The sequence below is a fragment of the Callospermophilus lateralis genome, chromosome 2, assembly GCF_048772815.1.
Source record: "Callospermophilus lateralis isolate mCalLat2 chromosome 2, mCalLat2.hap1, whole genome shotgun sequence".
NCBI lineage: Eukaryota > Metazoa > Chordata > Mammalia > Rodentia > Sciuridae > Callospermophilus > Callospermophilus lateralis.
This window is the reverse complement of record NC_135306.1, coordinates 16,475,634-16,498,862: the sequence shown is the minus strand read 5'-3', so window position 1 is coordinate 16,498,862 and position 23,229 is coordinate 16,475,634. Positions and strand designations below refer to the sequence as shown.

At 39.2% G+C, this 23,229-nt stretch overlaps 1 protein-coding gene across 4 annotated transcripts; it reads left to right on the top strand.

Moving 5' to 3' along the window:
- Window positions 1-5,725: 5,725 nt before the first annotated feature.
- Tlr4 (toll like receptor 4) lies at window positions 5,726-22,163 on the top strand. 4 transcript variants are annotated; one of them, XR_013090352.2, is made up of 4 exons: window positions 5,726-6,083; window positions 10,791-10,957; window positions 14,322-16,791; window positions 21,803-22,163. XR_013090352.2 is itself a non-coding variant. In XM_076845610.2 (4 exons), the coding sequence occupies exons 1-4, from the start codon at window positions 5,991-5,993 to the stop codon at window positions 16,582-16,584; spliced, it is 2,496 nt and encodes an 831-aa protein (XP_076701725.2). In that variant the 5' UTR covers window positions 5,726-5,990; the 3' UTR covers window positions 16,585-19,147. The 4 variants fall into 4 exon arrangements, 3 of the variants coding, with proteins under 3 accessions (XP_076701725.2, XP_076701724.2, XP_076701726.2); XM_076845610.2 differs by lacking the exon at window positions 21,803-22,163 and adding an exon at window positions 11,071-11,114 and having other exon boundaries at window positions 14,393-19,147; XM_076845611.2 differs by lacking the exon at window positions 21,803-22,163 and adding an exon at window positions 11,071-11,114 and having other exon boundaries at window positions 5,997-6,083; window positions 14,322-19,147.
- Window positions 22,164-23,229: the final 1,066 nt, after the last annotated feature.

Here is a 23,229-nt window from a genome sequence, read left to right as displayed (position 1 = left end):
CTAGCAATGCATGCTGAACTCTGTGATTAAAACCTTGCCTGGACTTCTTTAAAAAGAAAAGCAGGCGGGGCGTGGTGGCACACACCTGTAATTCCAGTGGCTCAGGAGGGTGAGGCAGAAGGATCACAAGTTCAGAAGCCAGCTTTAGCAACTCAGTGAGGCCCTAAACAACTCAGTAAGATCCTGTCTCTAAATAAAATACAAAAAAAGCACTGGGGATGGTGGTTTAGTGGTTAAGCACCCCTGGGTTCAATCCCTGGTACAAAACAAAACAAAACAAAACAAAAACAAAAACAAAAACATAAGGCCCAGGAGTCACTATGGAGAAAACACCTGAGGAACAGAGTTTGGAGGTAGCTATTGTTTGGTTCAGCTGTGGTATGGGTGTGTCCCTCAAGGTCTTTTGTGTTGAATCTAATCCCCAATGTGAAACGCTGAGAAGATGAAATCATAATCCAGCTCTGATGTTTACAGGTGGTACTTTGACAGGCAATTAGTATCAGATCACACTACTCAGGGTGGAGTTGGCATGAGTGAGTCTTGGTGATTTTATAAGAAGGGGTAGAGAGAGCTGAAGAGTCACACATACACACACGTGCTCCTGGTCTTACCATGTGATCGCTGTGCCATTAGGGACTCTGCCAGCAAGAAATCCATCTCCAGATGCAGCGCCTTAATTTTGGACCTCCAGAACTGTGAGTTGCAAAAAACTTGTTATCTTTATCATGTGGGATTGTGTCATGAGCAGCCGAAAATGGACTAATGCAGAGTTAACGCAATTTTTTTTGTAATGAAAGTAAGGTAAGGTTCTCATAATGGCTAAGGTAAAGCAGGACCAGTACAAGGTCTGGGAAATAAAGTCATTGCATTAGGGCTGTTGCTCTCAATTCTGACTAGCATTCAGACTCTTTGGGTTGGATTATGTCTCTTGTCCCTCAAGGAAAACATCCACCGGATCCTTGTTAGTGTTCCATGTGTTATTTTCCACAGCTGGGGTATTGTTCACCTCCCGTTTCTTAGGTTCCTCCCGTGTGAAAGATAGAAGGAAAGGAAAGCCCCTTGTGCAACTGACCAGCTACCTGACAAATAATGCAATTTACCCACGTCATTGCCCACTTCCTTCCAAAGATACATATCAAAGAACCCTGGGTCACGCAAAGTAATGCTTTATGATATGACCTGTACCTCTAGTGCAGGATTGCATCAGAAACTTGCTCAAGTATTTTGACATTGGTTGCCTTCTAGAAAAAAAAAAGAAAAACGGAGTGGGGGAGAGTCAAAAAAGGCATTTACATTTCTCCTTTCTTGGGGGCCGTTGATAAAAATGGGAGAAATTTAGCTGACTAATCAAGGCAAGGGCTGACTATATATAATTTACTCATTCTTTCTTTTGAAGCTTTTTGAGCACTTATAACATATGGATAACAAATACACATTAGGGCTGGAAATGTGAAGGTAACAGAGACAATCTGTCCTTTCTTGTATCTTATTAGCCTCTCTCTGCAAAGAGACTCAAGTCAATGGATATTATTTTCCAAAATTACTATCATAATTACTGATACACGTGGTGTGCATTGAATTTCTTCCCAGGTATGGGACATTGTGACAGGTGTGGTGTGTGCAGAGACAGACCAGAGTTGGCTGCTGTCATCAAGGAACTGAAGACTAGTGAGAAAGGATGACAATTTGTCCCCATTGGGCATGACAGATGGTTGCTATGTGAATGCTGAGGAGCAAGTGACAGAGCTCTCCGGGGAGGCTGGGCATGTGTTAATAAGAGTCAAAGTCTTAATGTAAGGACTAACAAACCACAGAAGCATTGAATCATGGCACATGAACCAATTCTGAACTGGAAACAAGTGCCGAAGGATAAAAGAGTTGCATGGGCCCAAAAAGTTGGGCAACATTGAGTACTTTACTCCTTTAGTAGATGCAAAATCTATATTAGTCTTGTAAATGTTCTAAAGTGTCTTTAAGAAACTAGTTTCTTTTTTTTTATCTGTTTAGCCATTTATTTCCTTTATTTACTTGAACAGAACTTATTTTTCCCTCTTAGACAAACTATTCTTCATTGAACATAGTATGCACTGATTATAATATATACCATCAATTTATGTAGCACTAAGGTAAAAAAAAAAGTTCTGCCAAATATAATTCTAATACATTATCTATTATGAGACATTCAGATTTAAGAGGTGTCAGTATGTGAAAAAAATTGAAATTTAGAAGTGTTAGAAAGCTGGATGGAATCAGATTTGGCTCTAGATATGCCAAGGATATATCTGAATCAGACTATGTTATGATTGTTACTCTTCTTTTTTTCTTATACTTGCATGGAATGGACCTTATAAGTAGTAAGTTTGTGATTTAGATATCTCAGTGACGAACAAAGTGTTTTGGTTCCATCCACATCACAGAATTGGGGCTGTGAAGTGGAGCCCACAGTGATTCAGGAAACTAAAACTTAGCAGCCAGAGAGCCACTGCAGTTCATGTGGTCTTTGGACTAGCTCTGGCCAAAGAAATGAGTGGAGATACATGTCAGAGATGATAAAGTAGAGGGATCCAAGTATCTGGGTGTCTTCCCCTTTCTTCATACATTCCGCAGCAAACTTAGGAGCTGCCTATGGAATGTGGCAGAATAATGAAATAAAAGGAACCTGGATTAGTGGATCATTCCAAGTCTGCTCCTGATCACAAATATCCTCATTGAGCATTTTGTGAGCAAGAAATAAAATTTTCTTTCATTAAATCTCTTTAATTTGGAGATAAATGTAGAAATTAACTAAATATTGCATTGATCAGTTGTGTTCTATTTTGACTTCTTACTGAATATGTAGTATCTGCTAATTAGTATCAAATATTTCTAAGTCCCTAACAAAAATGGGATTCCTCCATCGACCGAATAAATATGGGTTTTGAGCTGAATTGTTGCATATGAAAGGTGTGGGAAACTAAGTGGTTTTTCCAGGCATCTGTGCTCAGGGGGTAATTATTATCCTACTGGGAATTACCCACATGGTAATTAATCACCTCTGCCTTCCATTGTAATAATGCAGTGATAAGTCTATTAAGGTAAGAAAATAAGGTGTGATAGCCAGCAGGCTTAAAGTCTGTCATTTGTATGGGACACATGGGTTGCTCTCTGGAAGAGGCACACAGAACTGAGATACGTTTGATTAAGGTTAGTATGCCTCAGTACACTACATTATATTAATCCCATTAACTTCTCATCAAAAAGAACCATCTTTTCAAGCACTATAAGGAATTCTCCAGACAACATAAGAAAGCTTTCCTGAAAGACTTCCAAAAGACACAAGTGCTAACGTCTCACAGAGCAGTCTAGAAGATCTTCTCAGATCCTTTCTCCCAGTCTTCATTTCGACCATCAAAGATTCTCCTTTCCAAAGATGGAGAGAATGAACACTTCTTTTTCACCTACTTCTATTACTCTAATCATTCACTCCTTGTATTCTAGCTCTGGGGTGTATTTATATCTTGCCTGCAATAATACACATGCTCATTCCTCCTCCTTACATGGTTTGTAGAAGAAGTATTTGACACTACATAATCAGTAAGAAATCAAAATAGGACACAACTGACCCATGTTAGGTTTATTTAATTTCTACATCTACTTCCAAATTAAAGGCCTGAGGTCTAGACCACAGCCTCAATACTCTATTAAGAAGGCATGAAGCACTCCTGTTCATTCCTTGGGAAGATGATTTTGACTGTAAGATTTAAGGATGAGTTGGAAGATGAGACTTTGGAAGATATGAATCTGAACACTGGAAGACTCGTGATGAGTATGTTCCGCTTGTCTAGGCCATAGGATATATTCAATGGTGATTCCCAAAAAAGGAGGAGTAACATTTTAGAATTAGTTTATACTTGCTGTTTCTAGGATTTGGCAGAACTTTACTATTATTATTTTTTTAATGATCGGTAAGACCAAGAGATAAGGAGATCAGAAGATGATTGCGTAGAGAATGTGAATTTTTACTCAGAGTTCTCAAGGCTGGGTGTCTGTGGGGGTTGGTGGGGAGCCTGCTACACAATGCAGGGCCACATGGGGAGGTACCAGGGCCAGTCAGGGCACAAGCCATTCCTGTGGTTTCTGGGGGAAAAAGCACTGCAAGGCAGGTAAGTAAGCTAAAGATTGGCTAGTTTGAATTACTTTAGCAGTCCCTTAGGGCCAGGGTCTCTATTTGGCCTTGTGTTGATTAGGGCACAAATTTTGTTTTTGTGTTTAACAGCCAGATAGAGGAGTGGCTCAGAGTAGGCCCTGGATTGGAAAATTTGCACATGAAAATTGTGCTCCAGGGTGAGTCATTTATTATTTCTCCCAGCTAACTAGCTCTGGGAGGGGCAGTCTCTTTCCAATCAGTGGTGACCCAATACCAGCACATCAAGTATATACATTTTGTCCCTCAATTTTGGAATTTTTTTTTTTTTTTTTTTTTTTTTTTTTTTTTACTTTGCAGTTGTGTTAAGCAACACACACTCTGTAGAAACTTGGGGTGTTGAATTTTGATCCTGTCACAGGTTAGCAATATGAACTCTTGTTACACTGAATGGTGGCAGGAAGCTTCAGCTCTGATTCAACTATTCAGTCAGGAGGGCCAAGAACTCAGGCTCTGCGGTGCCCTGTGCAGCTGAGCTGTGGTGTTTGTGGATTGGGTTTATAAAAATAGCATTTTGGACTTAGCATAGTTTCAATTTATGATGGGTTTTTCAGGTTGTAGCCCAATCATATGTGGAGGAACATTGCTACAAAATATGGGAAATTAGCGTTTATACATGTCTAGTGTGAGGAACGAGGAACTTGGAGGCGTCAGATCAAAGTGGCTTCCATCTGTGCATAAATAGGCTCAACTCATCCTTCCAGTAAAGTTTCTACAGCAGGACCATTTGGGGCTTAGTTTTACAGGTGCTGAAGTATCTACAAGAGGCTCTACTGTTACTCTGGTGCAGCCTGATTTGACACATTCTGGATCTGAGGTGCTTTCAGGATCTCTTGATGAAACTATCCAGGATGCTATTAGGGTAAGACCCAAATTTAAAATGTTTTATTCAACAGAGACTTATATTATACTTGCCTCTTTCCAGACTGTCCAAAAACCTGTACCCATGTCAGCTCATTCAATCCCATGACCCATCTCTGGGTAAGATGATGATCCTCCTTTACCCACATGTTCAATTATCATAGCTGTCACTTATGGAACGGAATGATAAGCCACCCACTAGACTAGGAATTGTTGATAAGGTAACGTAATTCAATCAGACGAGACAAATGTGATTATCTTCATTCTAAAGACCAGAAAAATGAAGGCTTGTTTGTTAGTGTCATTTAACTATCATCACACCACTTTATTTTGTAACTTTCATCAATATGAGCATTTGTTATTATTATTAAGCACCAGTACCAGTGGTGTCTTTTAAGGAAGAGGAGATCACAGACATACCTGCTGATGTCTTGATCTTGGCTTTTTAGCCTCCAGAAGTATAAGAAAATTAATTTCTGTAGTTCAACCGACTTAACTACGTGGTAGATTGCTAGTATGAGCAGGAAGTTTCCACGACTAAAACAAAACTGGAAAACCCCTGCAATACTAGGTAGTTATGCCAAGTATTTGAACAATGTCTGTTTATTTTCCTAAGTTCACCAAGTCTGGAGGTCAGATGACTTTCTGGGATAAGAGCCAGCTTCCTTTTGCTGTTCCTGTAGCCGCAGGTCTGCAAGGCTTCTTCATTTGCTTCTAACTTCCCTTCCTTGGGGCAGGGGAGCTAAGTACTAGAAAAACTGAAGCCCAGAATGCTAAGGTTGCCACTCTCACTTCCTCTCACCCCTTACCGCTTTAAACACAACAGTAGCCTCGGGGCATCGACCAGGAAGAGAAGCCAGTGCCACGGAGACTCTGCCCTGTGTGTCCTGCAGTGATAGCTCATCATGTTTTCACAGGGCCACTGCTGGTCTCAGAAAATGCCAGGATGATACCTCCCCGGAGCCTGGCTGGGACTCTGATCCCAGCCATGGCCTTTCTCTCCTGCCTGAGACCCGAGAGCTGGGAGCCCTGCGTGGAGGTACGTGGTTGGGGTCAGCTCATCTTCTGGTATCTTTCCTTTGCTACTAAAAACTGGTTTCCTGCCTGGAACGTCCTGCTGTGTGTTCTGGTTGGTTTATTTAGCAAAACAGAGTTAAATTAACTAAAGACTTGAAAAGCTACAGGGACCAAGTGACTCCTGGTTAGCAGGGCACGAACAGGCTACCAATGGTGTCTTGTCCCATTTAGGACTTTTGAGTGCTATAGGGACTTTAGGTTAGTAAGACTGCCTGAAACTCAACGTTTTGTGACCTCCTGGCTGTGTGACCTTGAAGAAGTTACTAAACTCTCTTGAGACTCAACTTGTAGTAATACTTCATTAAGAGTTTGGGGGCTGCTTTGGTCTCCTGCCTTTCTGCTGCTGGTTTGCACACTCAGCTTCAAGCAGTTGTTCTGTCCTTTTCAATCTCAGGAGGAAAGTGTTTTTGTTTGTGTTTTTTTTTTTCTTCTTAAGAGAAAGAATTCTTTTAAGTGGGTTTCAGATTTTTGCATACAGTTCATTCCAGAGAATGGAAAAAATGAAAGAAAGTGTGTGTGAGGGTGGGGAGGCATATGAAGAAATAAAGAGAGAAAAAGAGGGAATGATGTAAACTGTCAGCTATTGCAATGATTTCTTTCTTCATGAAATCCCTACCAATTGGTGAGTAATCTCTATTCATCCCCCTTTTCCCCCTGTATGGACTACATTGAGGATTTAGAAGCTCTCAGCTGAACTGAAAACCAAGAGAATGATTTAGGGTGAGGCTGGGTCAGAAGAGGAGCAGTGTATCCAGGTGGAGCCCTAAGTTTGAGAAAGTGGGAAAAGTGGTTTACTTTAATATGCAACAAAGACTAACTTGCTATCTCATGTCCTCCCTTGTCTCAATTTCCTGCCCACTGTTCACCCAGTATGGTCCTCTGGTGCACCTCCTGATGTTAGGTTAATGAGGATGGAGCCTACAATCAGGGTCCCCCTGGGATAAAAGCCCAACCACCCCATGTAACATATTCTGGCAGCCCCTAAAGCCTGACTCTCCCTTCTCATGTCCCAATGAAAACTTAATGCCAGTCCTCCTCTCACTTGGCCTCTACTCTTGGGTGGTGAATAGTCTCCTGATTTCTTATGCTCCTTTCTTTCATCCATTCTGCACACTTTTGTTTGTGGTTTATTATTACTGTTGTTCTGGAGGATTGGATATGACAAATTACTCTCCTCAAAACTCTTCAATAACAATCCATTGCTATTAGGGCAGTTTCTTACCTCCAAACCTTTGCATTCTTTTGTCTCCTGGAATCATTTTCCCTGAGGTCCGTGCTGTCCAATGGCAAAATCATGCAAGTCATATATGGGTTTTAAAATTTTCTAGAAGCCAATGAAAAAAGCAAAAAAAAAAAAAAAAGAGTAAATTTCAGTTTGATGATATTTTAATTTAACCTAACATATTCAAAATATCTCTTCAAAATGTACCATAGATTTAACTGTTAAAAGGCTATCTTACATTCCTTCTTTAGTACAATAACTTTGAAATTTAATACACATCTCAAATTTACCACACATTGCAATTTATACTGTGCACATTTCCCATTCCCCAGGGCTGCCATATTGGAACTGTATCTCTGTCACTTCTTGATTCATTCATTCATTCAGGCTTCAGCTTAAGTACTTCCTCCTCAAAGTGATCTTCCCTGATGGCCCCATGGAGATGTCCACATTTCCTCTTTGTCTTTACTCCATTTTACACTGCCCTATTTTTCTTTTTCTAGAGCGCATCAGTATATATTTTCTGTTAATTTGCTCTTTGTCTTTCTCTTTGGAATGGAATTGGTTAGAAGGTAGAATCACTACTGATTTTATTTATTTATTTTATTTACTGCCAGTGCCTAGCACACAGTAGCTCCTCAGTTTATATGTGTTAAATGGTTGAAAGAATTGCTACAGAACAAAGTTTCAAGTCCTCCTGATCCAGCCATGGCTTCTTTATGGTCTAGGCCTCACCATGCCTGCCCCTTGTCAGCTAATCTCCACCCTTCCTTGCTCAATCTGTTCTCTCCTTATGAAATGTCCTTCTTGTCCTCTCACATATCCAAACCTTCTTAATTTTTCAAGATCCATTCTAGAAAGACTTCTCTGGGTCCAGAATTGATCTCACTTTCTCTGAACCAGAGCACATATTTCAGAGCCTTTTTCATGGCTCTGGAGACAGTGTTAATTTTACTCCTGTCTCAACAGTACCTCTATACTGTGAGTTCATTAAAGTCTAGAACTATGCCATGTTTGTCTCTGCATTGCCCGCAGTTCTCAGCAGAAAATGCCTGTCCTTTGGTGGTTAAGCCAACCTTCATTCAATATTTTCCATATTCTTTTTCAACAAATCCGTATGGAGCTTCAATCATTTGCCAGACACCATTCTGAGATCTGGAGACCAAGGAGCAAGCAAAACCATCAAAGCTTACAGTCTAGCACAGAAAATGAACAACATTTAGTGAACAGTTGCACAGGAAAGATGATATTCACTGATGTTGCAAACTGGAAGCAAAATAAAAAAGGGTGAGGGGAGAATTCCTAGCCTAGTCCTCTGGTAGAGGGTATCTTCAAGGCTCTTGTGCTGGGTAAAATTTAGGCAGACATATGAAAAAGTGTTCATCATCATTAGAGAAATGCAAATCAAAACTAGACTAAGATTTCATCTCACTCCAGTCAGAATGGCAATCATTAAGGATACAGGAAACTGTAAATATGGGCAAGGATATGGTAAAAAAAGGTCCACTCATACATTGCTGGTGTGACTGCAAATTGGTACAACCACTATGGAAAGCAGTGTGGAGAGTCCTCAGACAACTCGGATTGGAACCACCATTTGATCCAGCTATCCCATTCCTCAGTTTATACCTAAAAAAACTTAAAATCAGTATCGTACAGTGATGCAGCCACATCAATGTTTATAGCAGCTCAATTCACAATATCTAAACTCTGGAACCAAACTAGGTGTCCTTCAATAGATGAATGGATAAAGAAAATGTGATATATATATATATATATATATATATATATATATATATATATATATATATATATATATATATTTACCAATGAAATATTACTCAACTTTAAAGAAGAATGAAATTATGGCATTTGCCGGTAAATGCATGGAGTTACAGAATATTATGCTAATAAAACAAGCCAATCACAAAAAAACAAAGGCTAAATGTTTTCTCTAATTTGCAGATGCTAATTCACAATCAGGGGTCACACTAGAGAAGAACAGAGTTACCTTAGATTAGGTACAGGAAAATGAAGGGAGGGGAGGGAAGAGGATGTGGGGATAGGAATGATAATAGAATGAAACAGACATTTTTATTTTATGTATATATGTGACTGCATGACCAATATGACTCTATAAATATACACTCAGAAAAATGAGAAATTATATTCATATATATACATATGTGTATATATATGTATATACACATGTATACATATATATATCAAAGTGCATAAAAAATTTAAGCAGACATGAATGAAGTGAGGCTCTGCTTGTATAAATTCTGTCACTGTACACACATGATTTCATCTGTTTCAATTTCTGTTTTTTTCATCTTTAAAAGTTTGCTTAGATGATCGAGTTCAAGTATATAACATATAAGGAGAATGGTGACTTATAGTAAAGGATTAATGATAACTAATAATAATTAATGCTAATGTTTATTGATCAATTACATTGTAGTAGGCTTTTAGAAAAGCTCTCTAAATACTTTATCTTATTTAATCCTTTGAACAGATTCTACTGGTTTTAAAAACAGAACACCAGAGCTGGCTGGCTTAAGCAGAGAATTTTGTTGGAGAAAATCAGAGAATTCTGAAATTAGATGGGTGGTTAGAGAATAAGACTTACAAGAATGTGGAAAAGTAGAATAGAAACCAGCTCAAGAATCAAAATTGGAAAAAGCACCTGACCTTATTTAATAGACTCATCCCCCCCCTCATTTCTGCATCATTTTGCTAACCATCAAAGAACCAAGGGAGAGAATACCATTGTCAAAAACCTGGTGATAGAGGACCTCTGGACATCTTTTTTTTTTTTTGTGGTACAGGGGATTAAACTCACTGAACCACATTATCAGCTCTATTTTGCATTTTATTTAGAGACAGGGTCTCACTGAATTGCTTAGTGCCTGGCTTTTGCTGAGGTTGGCTTTGAACTTGGATCCTCCTGCCTCAGCTTCCTGAGCCACTGGGATTATAGGCATGCACTATCAAGCCTGGCTTCATCTAGACATCTTGATTGGCAGTATCCTTACAGCTGTACACAATGGAGGTCATAGTTAGAATGATACAAGGTATTTTAATACCTGAATTTTAAATATGATAAGTGAGATTTACCATTTTTTAAAAAACCTCACCTCAAATCACATGGTAGAGTGGTATGAAACCTAGAGCTTTTGGACCTCAGAGTCCTTGTCCACTGATTCCACTGCTTCTCACTTAAAGCTGTCACTGTTGAAAAAGAGACTAGAACACTGAGTACATAGGAGGAACTCTTCATGACCTAGAGGAAGACATAAGTATGAAACGAGTGGATAAATGAATGAGTGTGAGTGAATGAATGGATAGATGAATAGAAGAAATCTGTCTGGATCTTCTGCTTGTAGGATAGGGCAGTTTGGAGTGCATTTAGTAAGACACTGCATCTAATGTGTGATCTTGCAGGTGGAGCCTAATGTTACGTACCAATGCATGGAGCTGAATCTCTCCAAAATCCCCAACAGCATCCCTTCCTCAGCCAAGAATCTGGACCTGAGTTTCAACCCCTTGAAGAGCATAGAAAGTCACAGCTTCTCCAGTTTCCCAGAACTGGAGGTGCTGGATTTATCCAGGTAATGAATAAGATATTCCATACTGTTGAAGTTGAGGTGATCACTTCAGTCTTGAACCAGGAAGCCTGGTTGGTGAAGTCTCGCCTTTATTCACTTATTCATTCTTTCAACAGGTGTTTCACTGTGGAAGCTTGGACAAGCCACCTCCATTTTCCAGGTCTCTGTTTCCTCATCTGTGAAATGGGCACTTTTATGAAACCATTTTTTTCCACCTTGTTGTTGTTTTATATATTCTTTTAAGATATACACAGAGGAGTAGAGTGTATTTTGACACATTATACATACATGGAGTATAACTCATTCTAATTATGATCCTATTCTTGCATGATGTGGAGTTTCACTGGTCATGTATTTATATATGAATGTAGGAGAAGGACAGTTAGTTCTACCTTCATATTTTTTTCTAAGTCAGGAGAGAAAATTAACTCAAACTCTTTCATCGGCACTTTTATTTTGACCTACCCTCCTATGTCCTACCTCCTGCTAGGAAACAATTGTTGGTGGATATATATAACATACAGCCCATTAGTAAATAGAGCACATCCTCTTAAAAGAGTGAATCTGTTGAAGTTCTAGTCAAGTTGGTGAGTGTTTAATAGACATTGAATAAATTCTAATTCTGACTCTTTTTGATTTTGAAACTGAGATAAGGATAATGAACTATGACAACAGGTAATAAATTAAATGCAAATATGGGTAGCAATTGGAGTTGCTCAGAACAGGGGCTTCTCTGTGGTGGGCAGTCAAGAGACATTTTATGAACCGAATGGGATTCAGATAATTTCAGAGATATTGAAAGTAGGGTGCAGGGTGGGGGATTAGCAAGAAACAAGTAATTCAGGAGAAAGATGTGAAGGACAAACAAAAACATTTTCTGTAGATGGAGAAATGGTGACCAAGATTTCCTTCTCTGAAGCACAAAAGTATACCATTTTGGGGGGAAAAGTGAAGTTGTTATTCTTTTTTTTTTTTCATACCAGGTAATTGCTTTTTGGAAGCGTTCTCATCATCAGGGAACTCATTCACAATTTGAAATTGATAAAGTACTATATTCTCTATGATCTGTATAAAAACAAAAATTTTATGTTTAAATTATTATCTAAGTTCCTGAGAAAGACTGAGGTCATGAAATGAGAAATCCCCTTCCAGGAAGATACTTCCATAGAAAAGAGAGAAACTCGTTGTGGTTTTATCCTCTCACTTAGGTATGGGGAGAGCCAGACAGAGGAGGAATGGAGTATTTTAAAGACAGTGGCATAGAGAGTAGAGCCTCATGGGTGTAGGAATACCTCGGTCATGTCCTCCTCCACATATACGACCATGTGACCTGAGGCATGTCACTGCATCATTCTGACTTTCAGCTTTCATATTCATTAAATGGAAATGCTGAAGCTTACCCTTCAGGGCCACCTGTAGTAATGAGTATCAGCATGCTGTTTTAAAGCCTTATAGTGTATTTTTAAAGTATAAGATACCATCATCACATCATCTCATTAGATACTACCTTTTGGTTTTCCAAATGAGAATTTTGTTTGGAAGTAGACCTACCAAGCTCCTCCTTTTTTTGAAAACAAGAAGTAATTTTTAATCAAAAAATGTCCCATGTGATTCATCTTTGATCCAACACACACCCAAGGAACTTTCCTCAGAAGACTTAGACATGTGCTTAGGAAGGGGCCAGCTTCCTCTCTGGTCAGTCTTTTGGAAATTCTGAATAGACAGAAGGACAGACAATAGAAAACAGGTGTCATTGCTTGTTTATACAATGCTTACATCTAGTAAATCAAATTATCTTCTAACAAAATACACATGTATTTCCTTCTTTTATAGATGAGGGAACTGAGGTTTGAAGGGTTTATGTGACTTACTTGCATTCACATGGCTTGTTTCAACATAACAGAAATTCAGGTTCACATCTCTTCCATCCAAGTGTTTTTTCCCTCTAAACATTACCTGTGCAAAGCAGTGAGCCATGTGGAGTGAGATAGGGACCTTTCACTCTTGCCTGATATATACATCACCATATACATAAGACTATGAATCACGAAATCATACAACTGCAAGAAGAAACATGGGAAATAATCAAGTTTAGGTGCCTCAATTAGAAGTGCGATGAGTTCTCAAGCTCCTGCAGTCAAGGAGGGCGACAGGGGCACCCAAATTCCACTGTCTTGACTTCTCTTCCTGGTTCTTTTGACCACTCTCTATGCATTTACCAGTAAATAACAAAAGTTGGTACTAAAATGTTTTTATGACTAATGAACCACCTGAGGGCATAGGGCAGGTGGGGACACTGTAAATGTAACTCAGGAGAGGACTTGCCTATTAGCTGTGACTGGCAGACACCTACATGGCTAGCAGGGGTGGCTCACATGCTTTCTGGTTTGGGGCTGCATGGAAGCTCTGTCTCTGGGATATCTGGATGAAGATTCTAGGTAGCATGGCTTCCATCTCTTTCAGGATGAAATTCAAAATGTTTTACCTGACTCATAAGCTCCTGCCTTATCTGGAAACCCCCCTTTCTTCACAACTCCATTTTACCTTACCTTCTCTGCATTGCAGCTACAGACTATTTTTCATAGACCTTCTATGTATCAAACCTTGGGATTTTTGAATCTGCTGTGCACATCACCATATTTTTTCCTATTAACTCTTATTCAGCAGTCAAATTTCAGTTTACATATTCTTAGAAAAGCCTGCTTTGATTCCTCTAGTCTAGGTCAGTTCCTTGATGTGGGTTCTCCTAGGACACTTTCTTTTCCTTCCACAAAACCACCCCCAAACTCCTGTTATTAATATTCACCTGGGATGATGGAAACTTTCAAATATCTTGCTGTCATATGTGCAGAACTTTTCATAAACATTAAAGATACCATGACACTTGGGTGTGATTATTTATAATTTTGAAATTGACATTCACCATTCATTTATCATGACTAACAACTAAAAACTACTCCTATCCTCTCTACCAATCAAATGTATAATTACAATCATGTGCAGCAAGAAATGGCCAAACCTGATCTAAGGTGATTATGACATACTCTATCAAGTGCACCATCTTCATGTGCCTCAATTATTGATCTTTCATTGATTTTCTTCTGAAGGGTTTGCTGTCTCTTCTCAGCATGTGTGCTTAGAGTAATAAAAAGGGCTCACAATTGTAGTCAATGTGAAAATACTGAATCTGTGGACCTTCTTGGGTGCTTGTACCATCGTGATGGGCCCTGCTTCATGCCTGTGCCTCTGCCAAATCATACGATGTCGATCACATCTGGAGGAAGCACTGGGTGACTGAGATTGTTATTCTATTTTTAATTTTTATTCAGCAGAAATATTACATAAACTGTCTCTTTTCCCTGTGTAGGTGTGAAATTCAGACTATTGAAGATGATGCATATGAGGGCTTATACAACCTTTCTACCTTGATATTGACAGGAAATCCTATCCAGAGTTTAGGCGCAGGAGCCTTTCATGGACTATCAAGTTTAAGGACACTGGTGGCTGTGGAGACAAAATTGGCCTCTCTAGGAAATTTCCCTATTGAACATCTCACAAACTTGGAGAAGCTTAATGTGGCTCACAATCTTATTCATTCCTTCAAGTTACCTGAATATTTTTCTAACCTGCCAAACCTGAAGCACTTGGACCTCTCCAGTAACAAGATTCAAAATATTTTCAATATGGACTTGGAGGCTCTACACAAAATGCCCTTACTCAATCTCTCTTTAGACCTGTCTCTGAACCCAATAGATTTCATCCAACCCGGTGCCTTTAAAGAAATTAGGCTCCATGAACTGATTTTGAGAAGCAATTTTCATAGTAAAAATGTAATGAAAACATGTATTCAAGGTCTGGCTGGTTTAGAAGTTCATCGCTTGGTTCTGGGAGAATTTAAAAATGAAAGAAATGTGGAAATGGTTGATAAATCTGTCCTGGAAGAACTATGCAATTTGACCATTGAGGAATTCCGGTTAGCATATATAGATAATTTGGCAAGAGATGTTACTGACTTACTGAGTTGTTTGGCAAATGTTTCTGCAATGTCTCTGGTAAGCCTGAATTTGAATAGGGTAGAAGAAATTTCTACAGGCTTCAACTGGCAAACTTTAGAACTGGTGAAGTGTCAATTTAAACAATTTCCTAAGATAGTGCTCCCATCTCTCAAAAGATTTACTTGCATTGCCAACAAAGATTTAGACAATTTTGGAGAACTTGAAGCGCCAAGACTTGAGCATCTAGATCTCAGTGGAAATGACATGAGCTTTAAGAGTTGCTGTTCTCATTATCACTTTGGAACAACCAGTCTGAAGTACTTAGATCTGAGCTTCAATGGGGTTATTACAATGACTGTAAACTTCATGGGCTTGGAACAACTAGAATATCTGCATTTTCAGTATTCCACTTTGAAAAAGATCAACGAGTTTTCGGTATTCTTGTCGCTCAGCAAACTCCACTACCTTGATATTTCTTACACTAAAATCCAGGTGGCCTTCCATGGCATCTTCAATGGCTTGGTCAGTCTCCAAATCCTAAAAATGGCCGGCAATTCTTTTGAGGACAACCTCCTTCCAGATATCTTCACAAACATGAGAAACTTGACTTACCTGGATCTTTCCAAATGTCAACTGGAAAGGGTGTCTGAGAAAGCCTTTGACACTCTCCCTGAACTTAAGTTCCTAAATATGAGTCACAACAACCTGTTTTTGTTGGATGAACTTGCTTATAAACCTCTCTACTCCCTCGAGGTTCTGGACTGCAGTTTTAATAGCATAAAATCTTCCAGAGGGCAAGAACTACAGCATTTTCCAATTAATGTAACCATAAATCTAACTCAGAACGTACTTGCTTGTACTTGTGAACACCAGCATTTCCTGCAGTGGATACAGGACCAGAGGAGATCCTTGGTGGAGGCTGAAAAACTGGTGTGTGCAACCCCTTCAGATCTACAGGGCATGCCTGCGCTGAGTTTTAAGAATGACACCTGTCAAATAAAGAAGACCATTATCAGCGTGTCGGTATTGAGTGTGCTGGTGGTATCTGTGATAGTGTTTCTGGTCTACAAGTTCTATTTTCACTTGATGCTTTTTGCTGGTTGCAAAAAGTATGGCAGAGGCGAAAGCACCTATGATGCTTTTGTGATCTACTCAAGCCAGGATGAGGACTGGGTGAGGAATGAATTGGTAAAGAATTTAGAAGAAGGGGTACCCCCCTTTCAGCTCTGCCTCCACTACAGAGACTTTATTCCTGGTGTGGCTATTGCAGCCAACATCATCCAGGAAGGTTTCCATAAAAGCCGGAAGGTCATAGTGGTGGTCTCTCAGCACTTCATCCAGAGCCGCTGGTGTATCTTTGAATATGAGATTGCTCAGACCTGGCAGTTCCTGAGCAGCCACGCTGGCATCATTTTCATCGTCCTGCAGAAGGTGGAGAAGTCCCTGCTCCGGCAGCAGGTGGAGTTGTACCGCCTACTCAGCAGGAACACTTACCTGGAATGGGAGGACAGCGTCCTGGGGCGCCACATCTTCTGGAGAAGACTCAGAAAAGCCCTGATGGATGGAAAGCTATGGAGTCCAGAAGCAACAGCAGAGGCAGGAAACAACCAGCAGGAAGCCACAACATGTATATGAGTAGGAAAAACAAAACAAAACCCTGAAGCATGACTTGCCTAGTGGGATCAAACCCTTGTGAACGGACACACATTAAATGTTACAGCCTGTCAGTCATTTGTCTATGGGCAAGTGAATCGGTGGTGCATGAGATACACAGGACTGCTAATTGCATGGAGCTCACAGTGCAGAGGAAATCAATACTGTGCTAAAATTCAGAAATTCCAGGTGTGTATTTCAACCAATTCAACCAGAGTCATGTCTGGGAAAGTTGATTCAACTACTTCCCCATCAAAATTAAATAACAACTGAAAGACTGGATCCCAGTGGGAACAGATAGGAACGATGTTCTTCTCCTGCTCCTTTTGAGTGGAAGCCAATTCATGCATGATGCTTAACTATCTTGAAAGAGTTTTGGTAGTTTCAAGGGAAATGGATATTTGCTTACTTTTCCCTTTTTTTGGTACCAGGGGTTGAACTCAGGGGCTCTTGGCCACTGAACCATATCCCCAGCCCTATTTTGTATTTTATTTAGAGACAGGGTCTCACTGAGTCACTTAGAGCCTCACTTTTGCTGAGGCTGGCTTTGAACTTGGGATCCTCCCACCTCAGCTTCTCAAGCTGCTGGGATTACATGTGTGTGCCATGGTGTTTGGCTTCCCTTTTCTTTTGAACATAACTTATATTCTACTTGATGACTCAGATTGATCCTGATTCAGGATTCCCCTTCCATTTTATGTCACTTTCCTTAGTCTTGCAACTAATTCCTAAGGAAGGCTGATTAATATACACTCAACAACATCCTGGTCATTCCTTAGCATGCACTATTTATTAAGTTAGAATTCCTGATATATTTTTATTTTTTTAAAAATCCAGTCCTCATTTTTCATGTCTTGTCTATAAACCTACACCATAAATAAGAATGTTAGAGACGTGCTGGAATTATCCATATTTAACCACTATTTTTCAAGCAAGTATGTAAAATACACTCTGTCACTTTGGCACTGAATGTCATTCTTAAGTTATTACCACTAAGTTATGGCTGCCATAGAGGCAGCATTGAAATAATTTGACCAAAAGGGATATTTTGTTAATAGGGGGAGAAAAGTCAGGACTTGTTTGACTCACAAAGAGCAATTAGAGTTAGATGTCGAAAGAAGTTGGATGACCTCAGTAGGTCACCTGTTCTTGGTGATTCTAAAAGCATGTCCAATACAACTGGAGTGACTCCATGAAATGGGTTGCAGCCCAAGTTTCTTCTTTGGATGAATGTAGCTTGATAGAATGTAACATACCATCAGGGAGAAGGAGGCTGGAATTCTCTCCCCTGCACTATCCCCTGGCCAGACCTGCTTGTGAAATGATTCAAGGTAGGGACTGCACGTTGCTGCTTCCTGTGGAGTGTCACTTCCTGACTACATTTAGCAAAGTGTAGATGTTATCATTTAGAAAACAATGTGCCCACCATTAATAGGGCTCATAGTAAGGGGACTTCCCAGAAAAGCACATTAACCCCACTTCCTTAGAAATGATACATTCAAAGAAAGAGAAATGGGGACAGCATTAGGGAAAAACAAATCAAGCCACGAGAACATACCACTTTAAACCTATTAGAATGGCCATTCCACATGTGATATATAATGGCTACTATATGTAAAAGATATATATGTAAAATATAAGTGTTGTCAAGGAGAAGGAGAAGTTGGAGACCTTCTATACAGTAGGAATATAAGTGATGCAGACATTATGTAAAACTGCATGGAGCTTCCTCCAAATAATAATAACAACAACAACAACAATAAAATTATGATATGATCCAGCAATCCAACTTCTGGTTGTATATCCAAATGAATGGAAACAAGTATCACAAAACATGATTCTTCCCATATTTATTGTAGCCATATTCACAATAGCCAAGTTATGGAACATCCCAAATGCCCATTGCTAGATAAATGGACAAAGAAAAGGTGCTATATACATGCAATGGAGTATTTCTCAGCCTTAAAAAGAAGGGAATCCTGCCATGTGTGACAACATGGATAAAACTGGAGGCCTTTATGCTGAGTGAAACCAGCCAGTCTCAGAAGGGACGGGACTTCTGGAAATTGTTCATGATATGAATAAGGAGGAAAAGAATTGATATGGAAAAACAGAAAGTAAAGAAATCAGAAAGTCAGGCCCAGGAGAGACTCTTTGCAGTCATTTAACTCCTGTGCATAAAATAGAAATAGGATAGAGAGAAATTAATATTAATTAGAATGTCTTAAATTTGTGTAATGCTCTACAACTTGGAACATATTCACATGATTATGATCTCCTATTAGCCAGTTGAGATAGCAGATCAAGAATGAATCTCTTCACTTAATTGATATGAAGCCTGTATTTCAGTGAAATAAATACATTGTCAGTAGATCACAGAGTGAGCAGGGTCAAGGTCTACACCTGGGCCTTCTGCCCACTGGGAAGCTCTTTCCACTGCACCCCATTGCTTCATGCCTAAAGCTGGCAAAACTAGAAGTGAAACCTTGCACTTCCCTTTGTGGTTGACACTAGTCAAGGGGCTCTCAACCAAAACCATGAATCATTAAACAAATACATATGCATGTTTATACAATAAACCAAGTGATTCTGTAACACATTTGTAACACAAATGTAACACATTTGCTTTTATAAAGGACTTGCGTCAACTTCAAAGTATACATGAACAATCCAGCTACTCAATTAAAAGTAGAGATTCTTAAAAAAGAACAAAATGAGAAAGGAAAGACACAAAATGAGTTTTAGCTAGTATTTTCTAACTCCAGAGAGAGCCTTTGGCATTTTGGATAGTGTGGCTTTTGGAGAAAGCCAAAACTCACTTTTCTCTACTTAGTAGCTTTATGTCTTGGGCTTCACTTCTTTGAGAATTTATTTATTATTTATTTAATAAATTTAATTTAAAAAATAATTTATTTATTTATTATCCGGGGCTGAACCAATGGTGCTTAACTACTGTACAATATTTCCAGCCTGTTTTAAATTTTTTTTTATTTTAAGTTTTGAGACAGGGTCTTCTCAAGTTGCTTAGAGCATTGGTAATTTACTGAGGCTGTTTTTGAACTTGTGATCCTCCTGTCTCAGCCTTCCAAGCTGCTGGGATTACAGGTGTGCACCACAGGGCCTGCAAGAGTCTAGTTGATTTAAATATAAAATAAGGATAAGAATGCTACTTTAAAAGACTATTACAAAAATTTAAAATAATATATGTTCAACACAATATCCTTCTGAGTGAATATTCTTCTGGTGTTTTAGAAAGAGGAGACAGGGAGAAGCACTGAGTGGTTTTTCTCTCTAGTAGCAGCCTGTGGGAACACAGGAATTACTGTAACTATAATTAGGCAGTTTCTTTCTGAATTTCTTCCACTCTTGGGTTGGCAGAATCCAGCTTCCTCTGGACTCCATACCCTTTCTAGAAATCACCAGCAGGTTCCTAGGGAGTCACATGTGAACTCATAAGAGTCCCTATAAAACTCCCTGGGAGCCCTGAGAGCAGGTCTACTTAGCCTGGCTTCCCCACCATTGATAACCGTGCCTGAAACACTGTAGACAGGCGACACCTGTTCATTCCAAGCATAGATGTGTGAAGGCGCTGTTCCAAAATCTCAAATAAAAGCCTGGGTCTTTTTGAAGCAAAGACCTTTGTTTTTTATTTGTTTATTCTGGCCTTTGCCAAAGGACAGAAAGTAGACAGTTCTGCAGCCCAAGACACTGAATGCAGGTGGGGGGCACTTAAAAACGGAAAAACCACAAAAGAGGAGGGAGGGAGAGGCAAGTACAATCCTAAGACACATTTCTCAGAAATTTTCACCTTTTGTGCATACTCAGGAAGTAAGCTAGCATTTGCTCCATAATTTAAATATATTGTGTACAGGATACAAGTAGGTGAAGGTGGAAATGTCATCTGTATGTTGAGTGGGCTCATGTAGAAAGGGAGGGCAGTTTTGCACAGGGTGAGATGTCAGAGCAGAATGGGATCAACCCGACTTAACGTTCAAATCAGCCCATAAGAGATGAATAAGCAAAGCCCCCTTGTCTTCTGTACCCACCAGTTAAGTCTCCCAATTCCCAGGCCACAGTTTTCTATTGCCCATGCAGCTTCTAGCCCTCTAAATATCCTGTTCCTTGGTCCTGTTATCTGCATGGCTGTTCTCAACCATGGTCTCCACTTGGGTCCTTGACTCCAGGTATTTTAAAGTTAACTTTGCAGAAAGATGGGGAGGACTTCTCTTACAATAGTTATCCTTAATATCTATTTTCATATCCCATTCTACTTTTTTATGAATGACATCTGATATCATCATTCACATACCATATTGATGGATATTGGTGATGCCAGCATTGTCACATATTTGGAAACCAAATTTCTAAGATTTTCAGTAATATATCCACAGTCACACAAGTATTAAATGACAGAGTTTGGATTTAAATCAAGTCTCTCTGATATCAAAATGTGGTGTATATGTACACAATGGAGCTCTACTCAGTCACAAAGAATGAAATCATGGCATTTGAAATCAGGTAGGCATGAAGGGTGAATCATGGAAAAGGGAAAGAAATAGAGAACATCATGCTAAGTGAAATAAGCCCGACTCTGAAAGTCAAGGGTCAAATGTTTTCTCTTATGTGTGGAAGCTAGAAAGAAAAAGGAATAATAAAAGAGGGCTCCTATGAAAATAAAAGGGAGAACAATATAGTAGAAACAGGGAACAAGGATGGGTGAGGAGGGGAGGCATCGAGGAAGAAGTGAGCAAAAAAGTTGACCAAATTACGCCATGTGCATGCGCCACAGGTATTCCAAATTTGCATATAATTATAATGCTCTAATTGAAAGTAAAAAATAAATAGAAGGAAGACCAATAGATTAGAAGATGTGGATCAGAGAGAGAAAGGACAGGGGAGAAGGGGATCAAAATGAAGAAAACTGTTATATGTTTTATGAATATATGAAAATAAATTTCACTATTACATATAACTACAATGCATTAAAAATAAAAAGGTATATAATGCCATGATATTTACCCCAACCCATATACTTTCATGGGTGTTCATGAAATCGTACAGGTCCATATATGCATTTATATATAAGCTTTTAAAAAAAGGCAGCTATGCCTGATGGTTTTGCTAATGCCTTCTTCCTATTTTTGTATAGTGATTTGAGTGTTCTAGCTCTTTATTTTTATTTTCTCTTTGCCATGGCCAGGGCTTCAACCTAGAATACAGATATGAAGGTGGAACAAAGAGATGGGTGTTAAGCTGAAGCTGAGCTGAGAAAGACATCACACAATACCTGAAACGAACTATTTCCTCTGATGATGATCACTTTAATTCTCTTTGCTGATGGAGTATTCTTTTCCATGAGACTTCCAGGCCACTTATGGTAAACAAACAAACAACAAAAGTTGGTCCAAGCAAATGGGCTTCATAATGAATCAGTTTCTGTATTAACAGAAATTTCCCAACATCCTTTTCTCAGGGATTTATTCTGACATATGATTTTTTTTTTTATGGTACCAGGGATTGAGTCCAGAGATGCTTAACCACTAAGCTACATTCCCAGCACCCAGATCTTGTTTGTTTGTTTTTTTTTTTTTTTTTTTTTTTTTTTTAGGCAGTGACTTGCTAAGTTGCTTAGGCATCCCCCTAAATTACTAAAGCTGGCTTTAAAATTGTGATTCTCCTGCCTCAACCTCCTGATTCACTGGTATTAAAACCATGTGGTTTTAGGTAAGGATGTTCAATGCCTTCATTAAATGACAGTGATGAGTCATTAGAAGCTAACTCAAGGAGGAAGTTAAGCCGATACAGTCTGAGCATATTGACATTAACGATGGAATTTGATTCAGGATTTAAGTTGGACTGTCTGAAGCAGGAGCAGGATAGTATGTCCCTTGAAGTGAGTTTCCTCCTGGCACCAGTACTCTCTCTTCTTTCAGCTTGGCTAGATTGGAGGATCTCAATAACTGAGTGTTTGGGACTTAGAATTTCAGCCTAGTACCTAGAATCCTAATTATCTCTTTTCTGAATTTGAAAATCAGGAGCAGCCAGAAAGCTTGACTTTTATATTCCTAACTCAGATTATTCTTGATCTCACTACAAAATTATGAGGGTGCATATTTTTTAAATGCTATACGGACTTCATTTTTATGACTACATGTCTAGTCTGTGTATATATAGATTTGGCTTTGACTTCTGACTCTGCCATGTCTTTCAAATATAATATTGGACACGTTTCTTCATTTAACTTCAATTTGCTCAGCCCCACGGTGAGGGCCATTCTTTCCTTTTCTAATATAAAGATAAAATGGAGAGTAGTGTGGAGACACAGCGTAATTCTAAATCTGCCTGCTTGAAGGGACTGTCATAGAATAGGAATGATCCCAGGCCCAGCATAAAGTTGATTTAGTGACCTAAAGTGTGGAAACCTCTGAGGTGGGAGGTTTCATATCCAGAATCAAACTCAGGGAATCACTCTCAGGTAGGGAGAATGGAAAGACAAAGGAGGATCGCAGCTGTGAAATACATCTTAAATCACAAGAAGCTTCTTTTACAAACTACAACAGCCACACCTTGTCCATTGATCATGAGCAGAATTCATGTGCATTGAAAGTGCTTCCCAGTGTGGAAACC

Coding starts and splice junctions, on each gene's coding strand:
- Tlr4 (XM_076845609.2), top strand. CDS start 5,991: ATGATACCTCCCCGGAGCCTGGCTGGGACTCTGATCCCAGCCATGGCC. Junction 6,084..10,790: donor GCTGGGAGCCCTGCGTGGAG/GTACGTGGTTGG, acceptor GTGATCTTGCAG/GTGGAGCCTAATGTTACGTA. Junction 10,958..14,321: donor GAGGTGCTGGATTTATCCAG/GTAATGAATAAG, acceptor TTCCCTGTGTAG/GTGTGAAATTCAGACTATTG.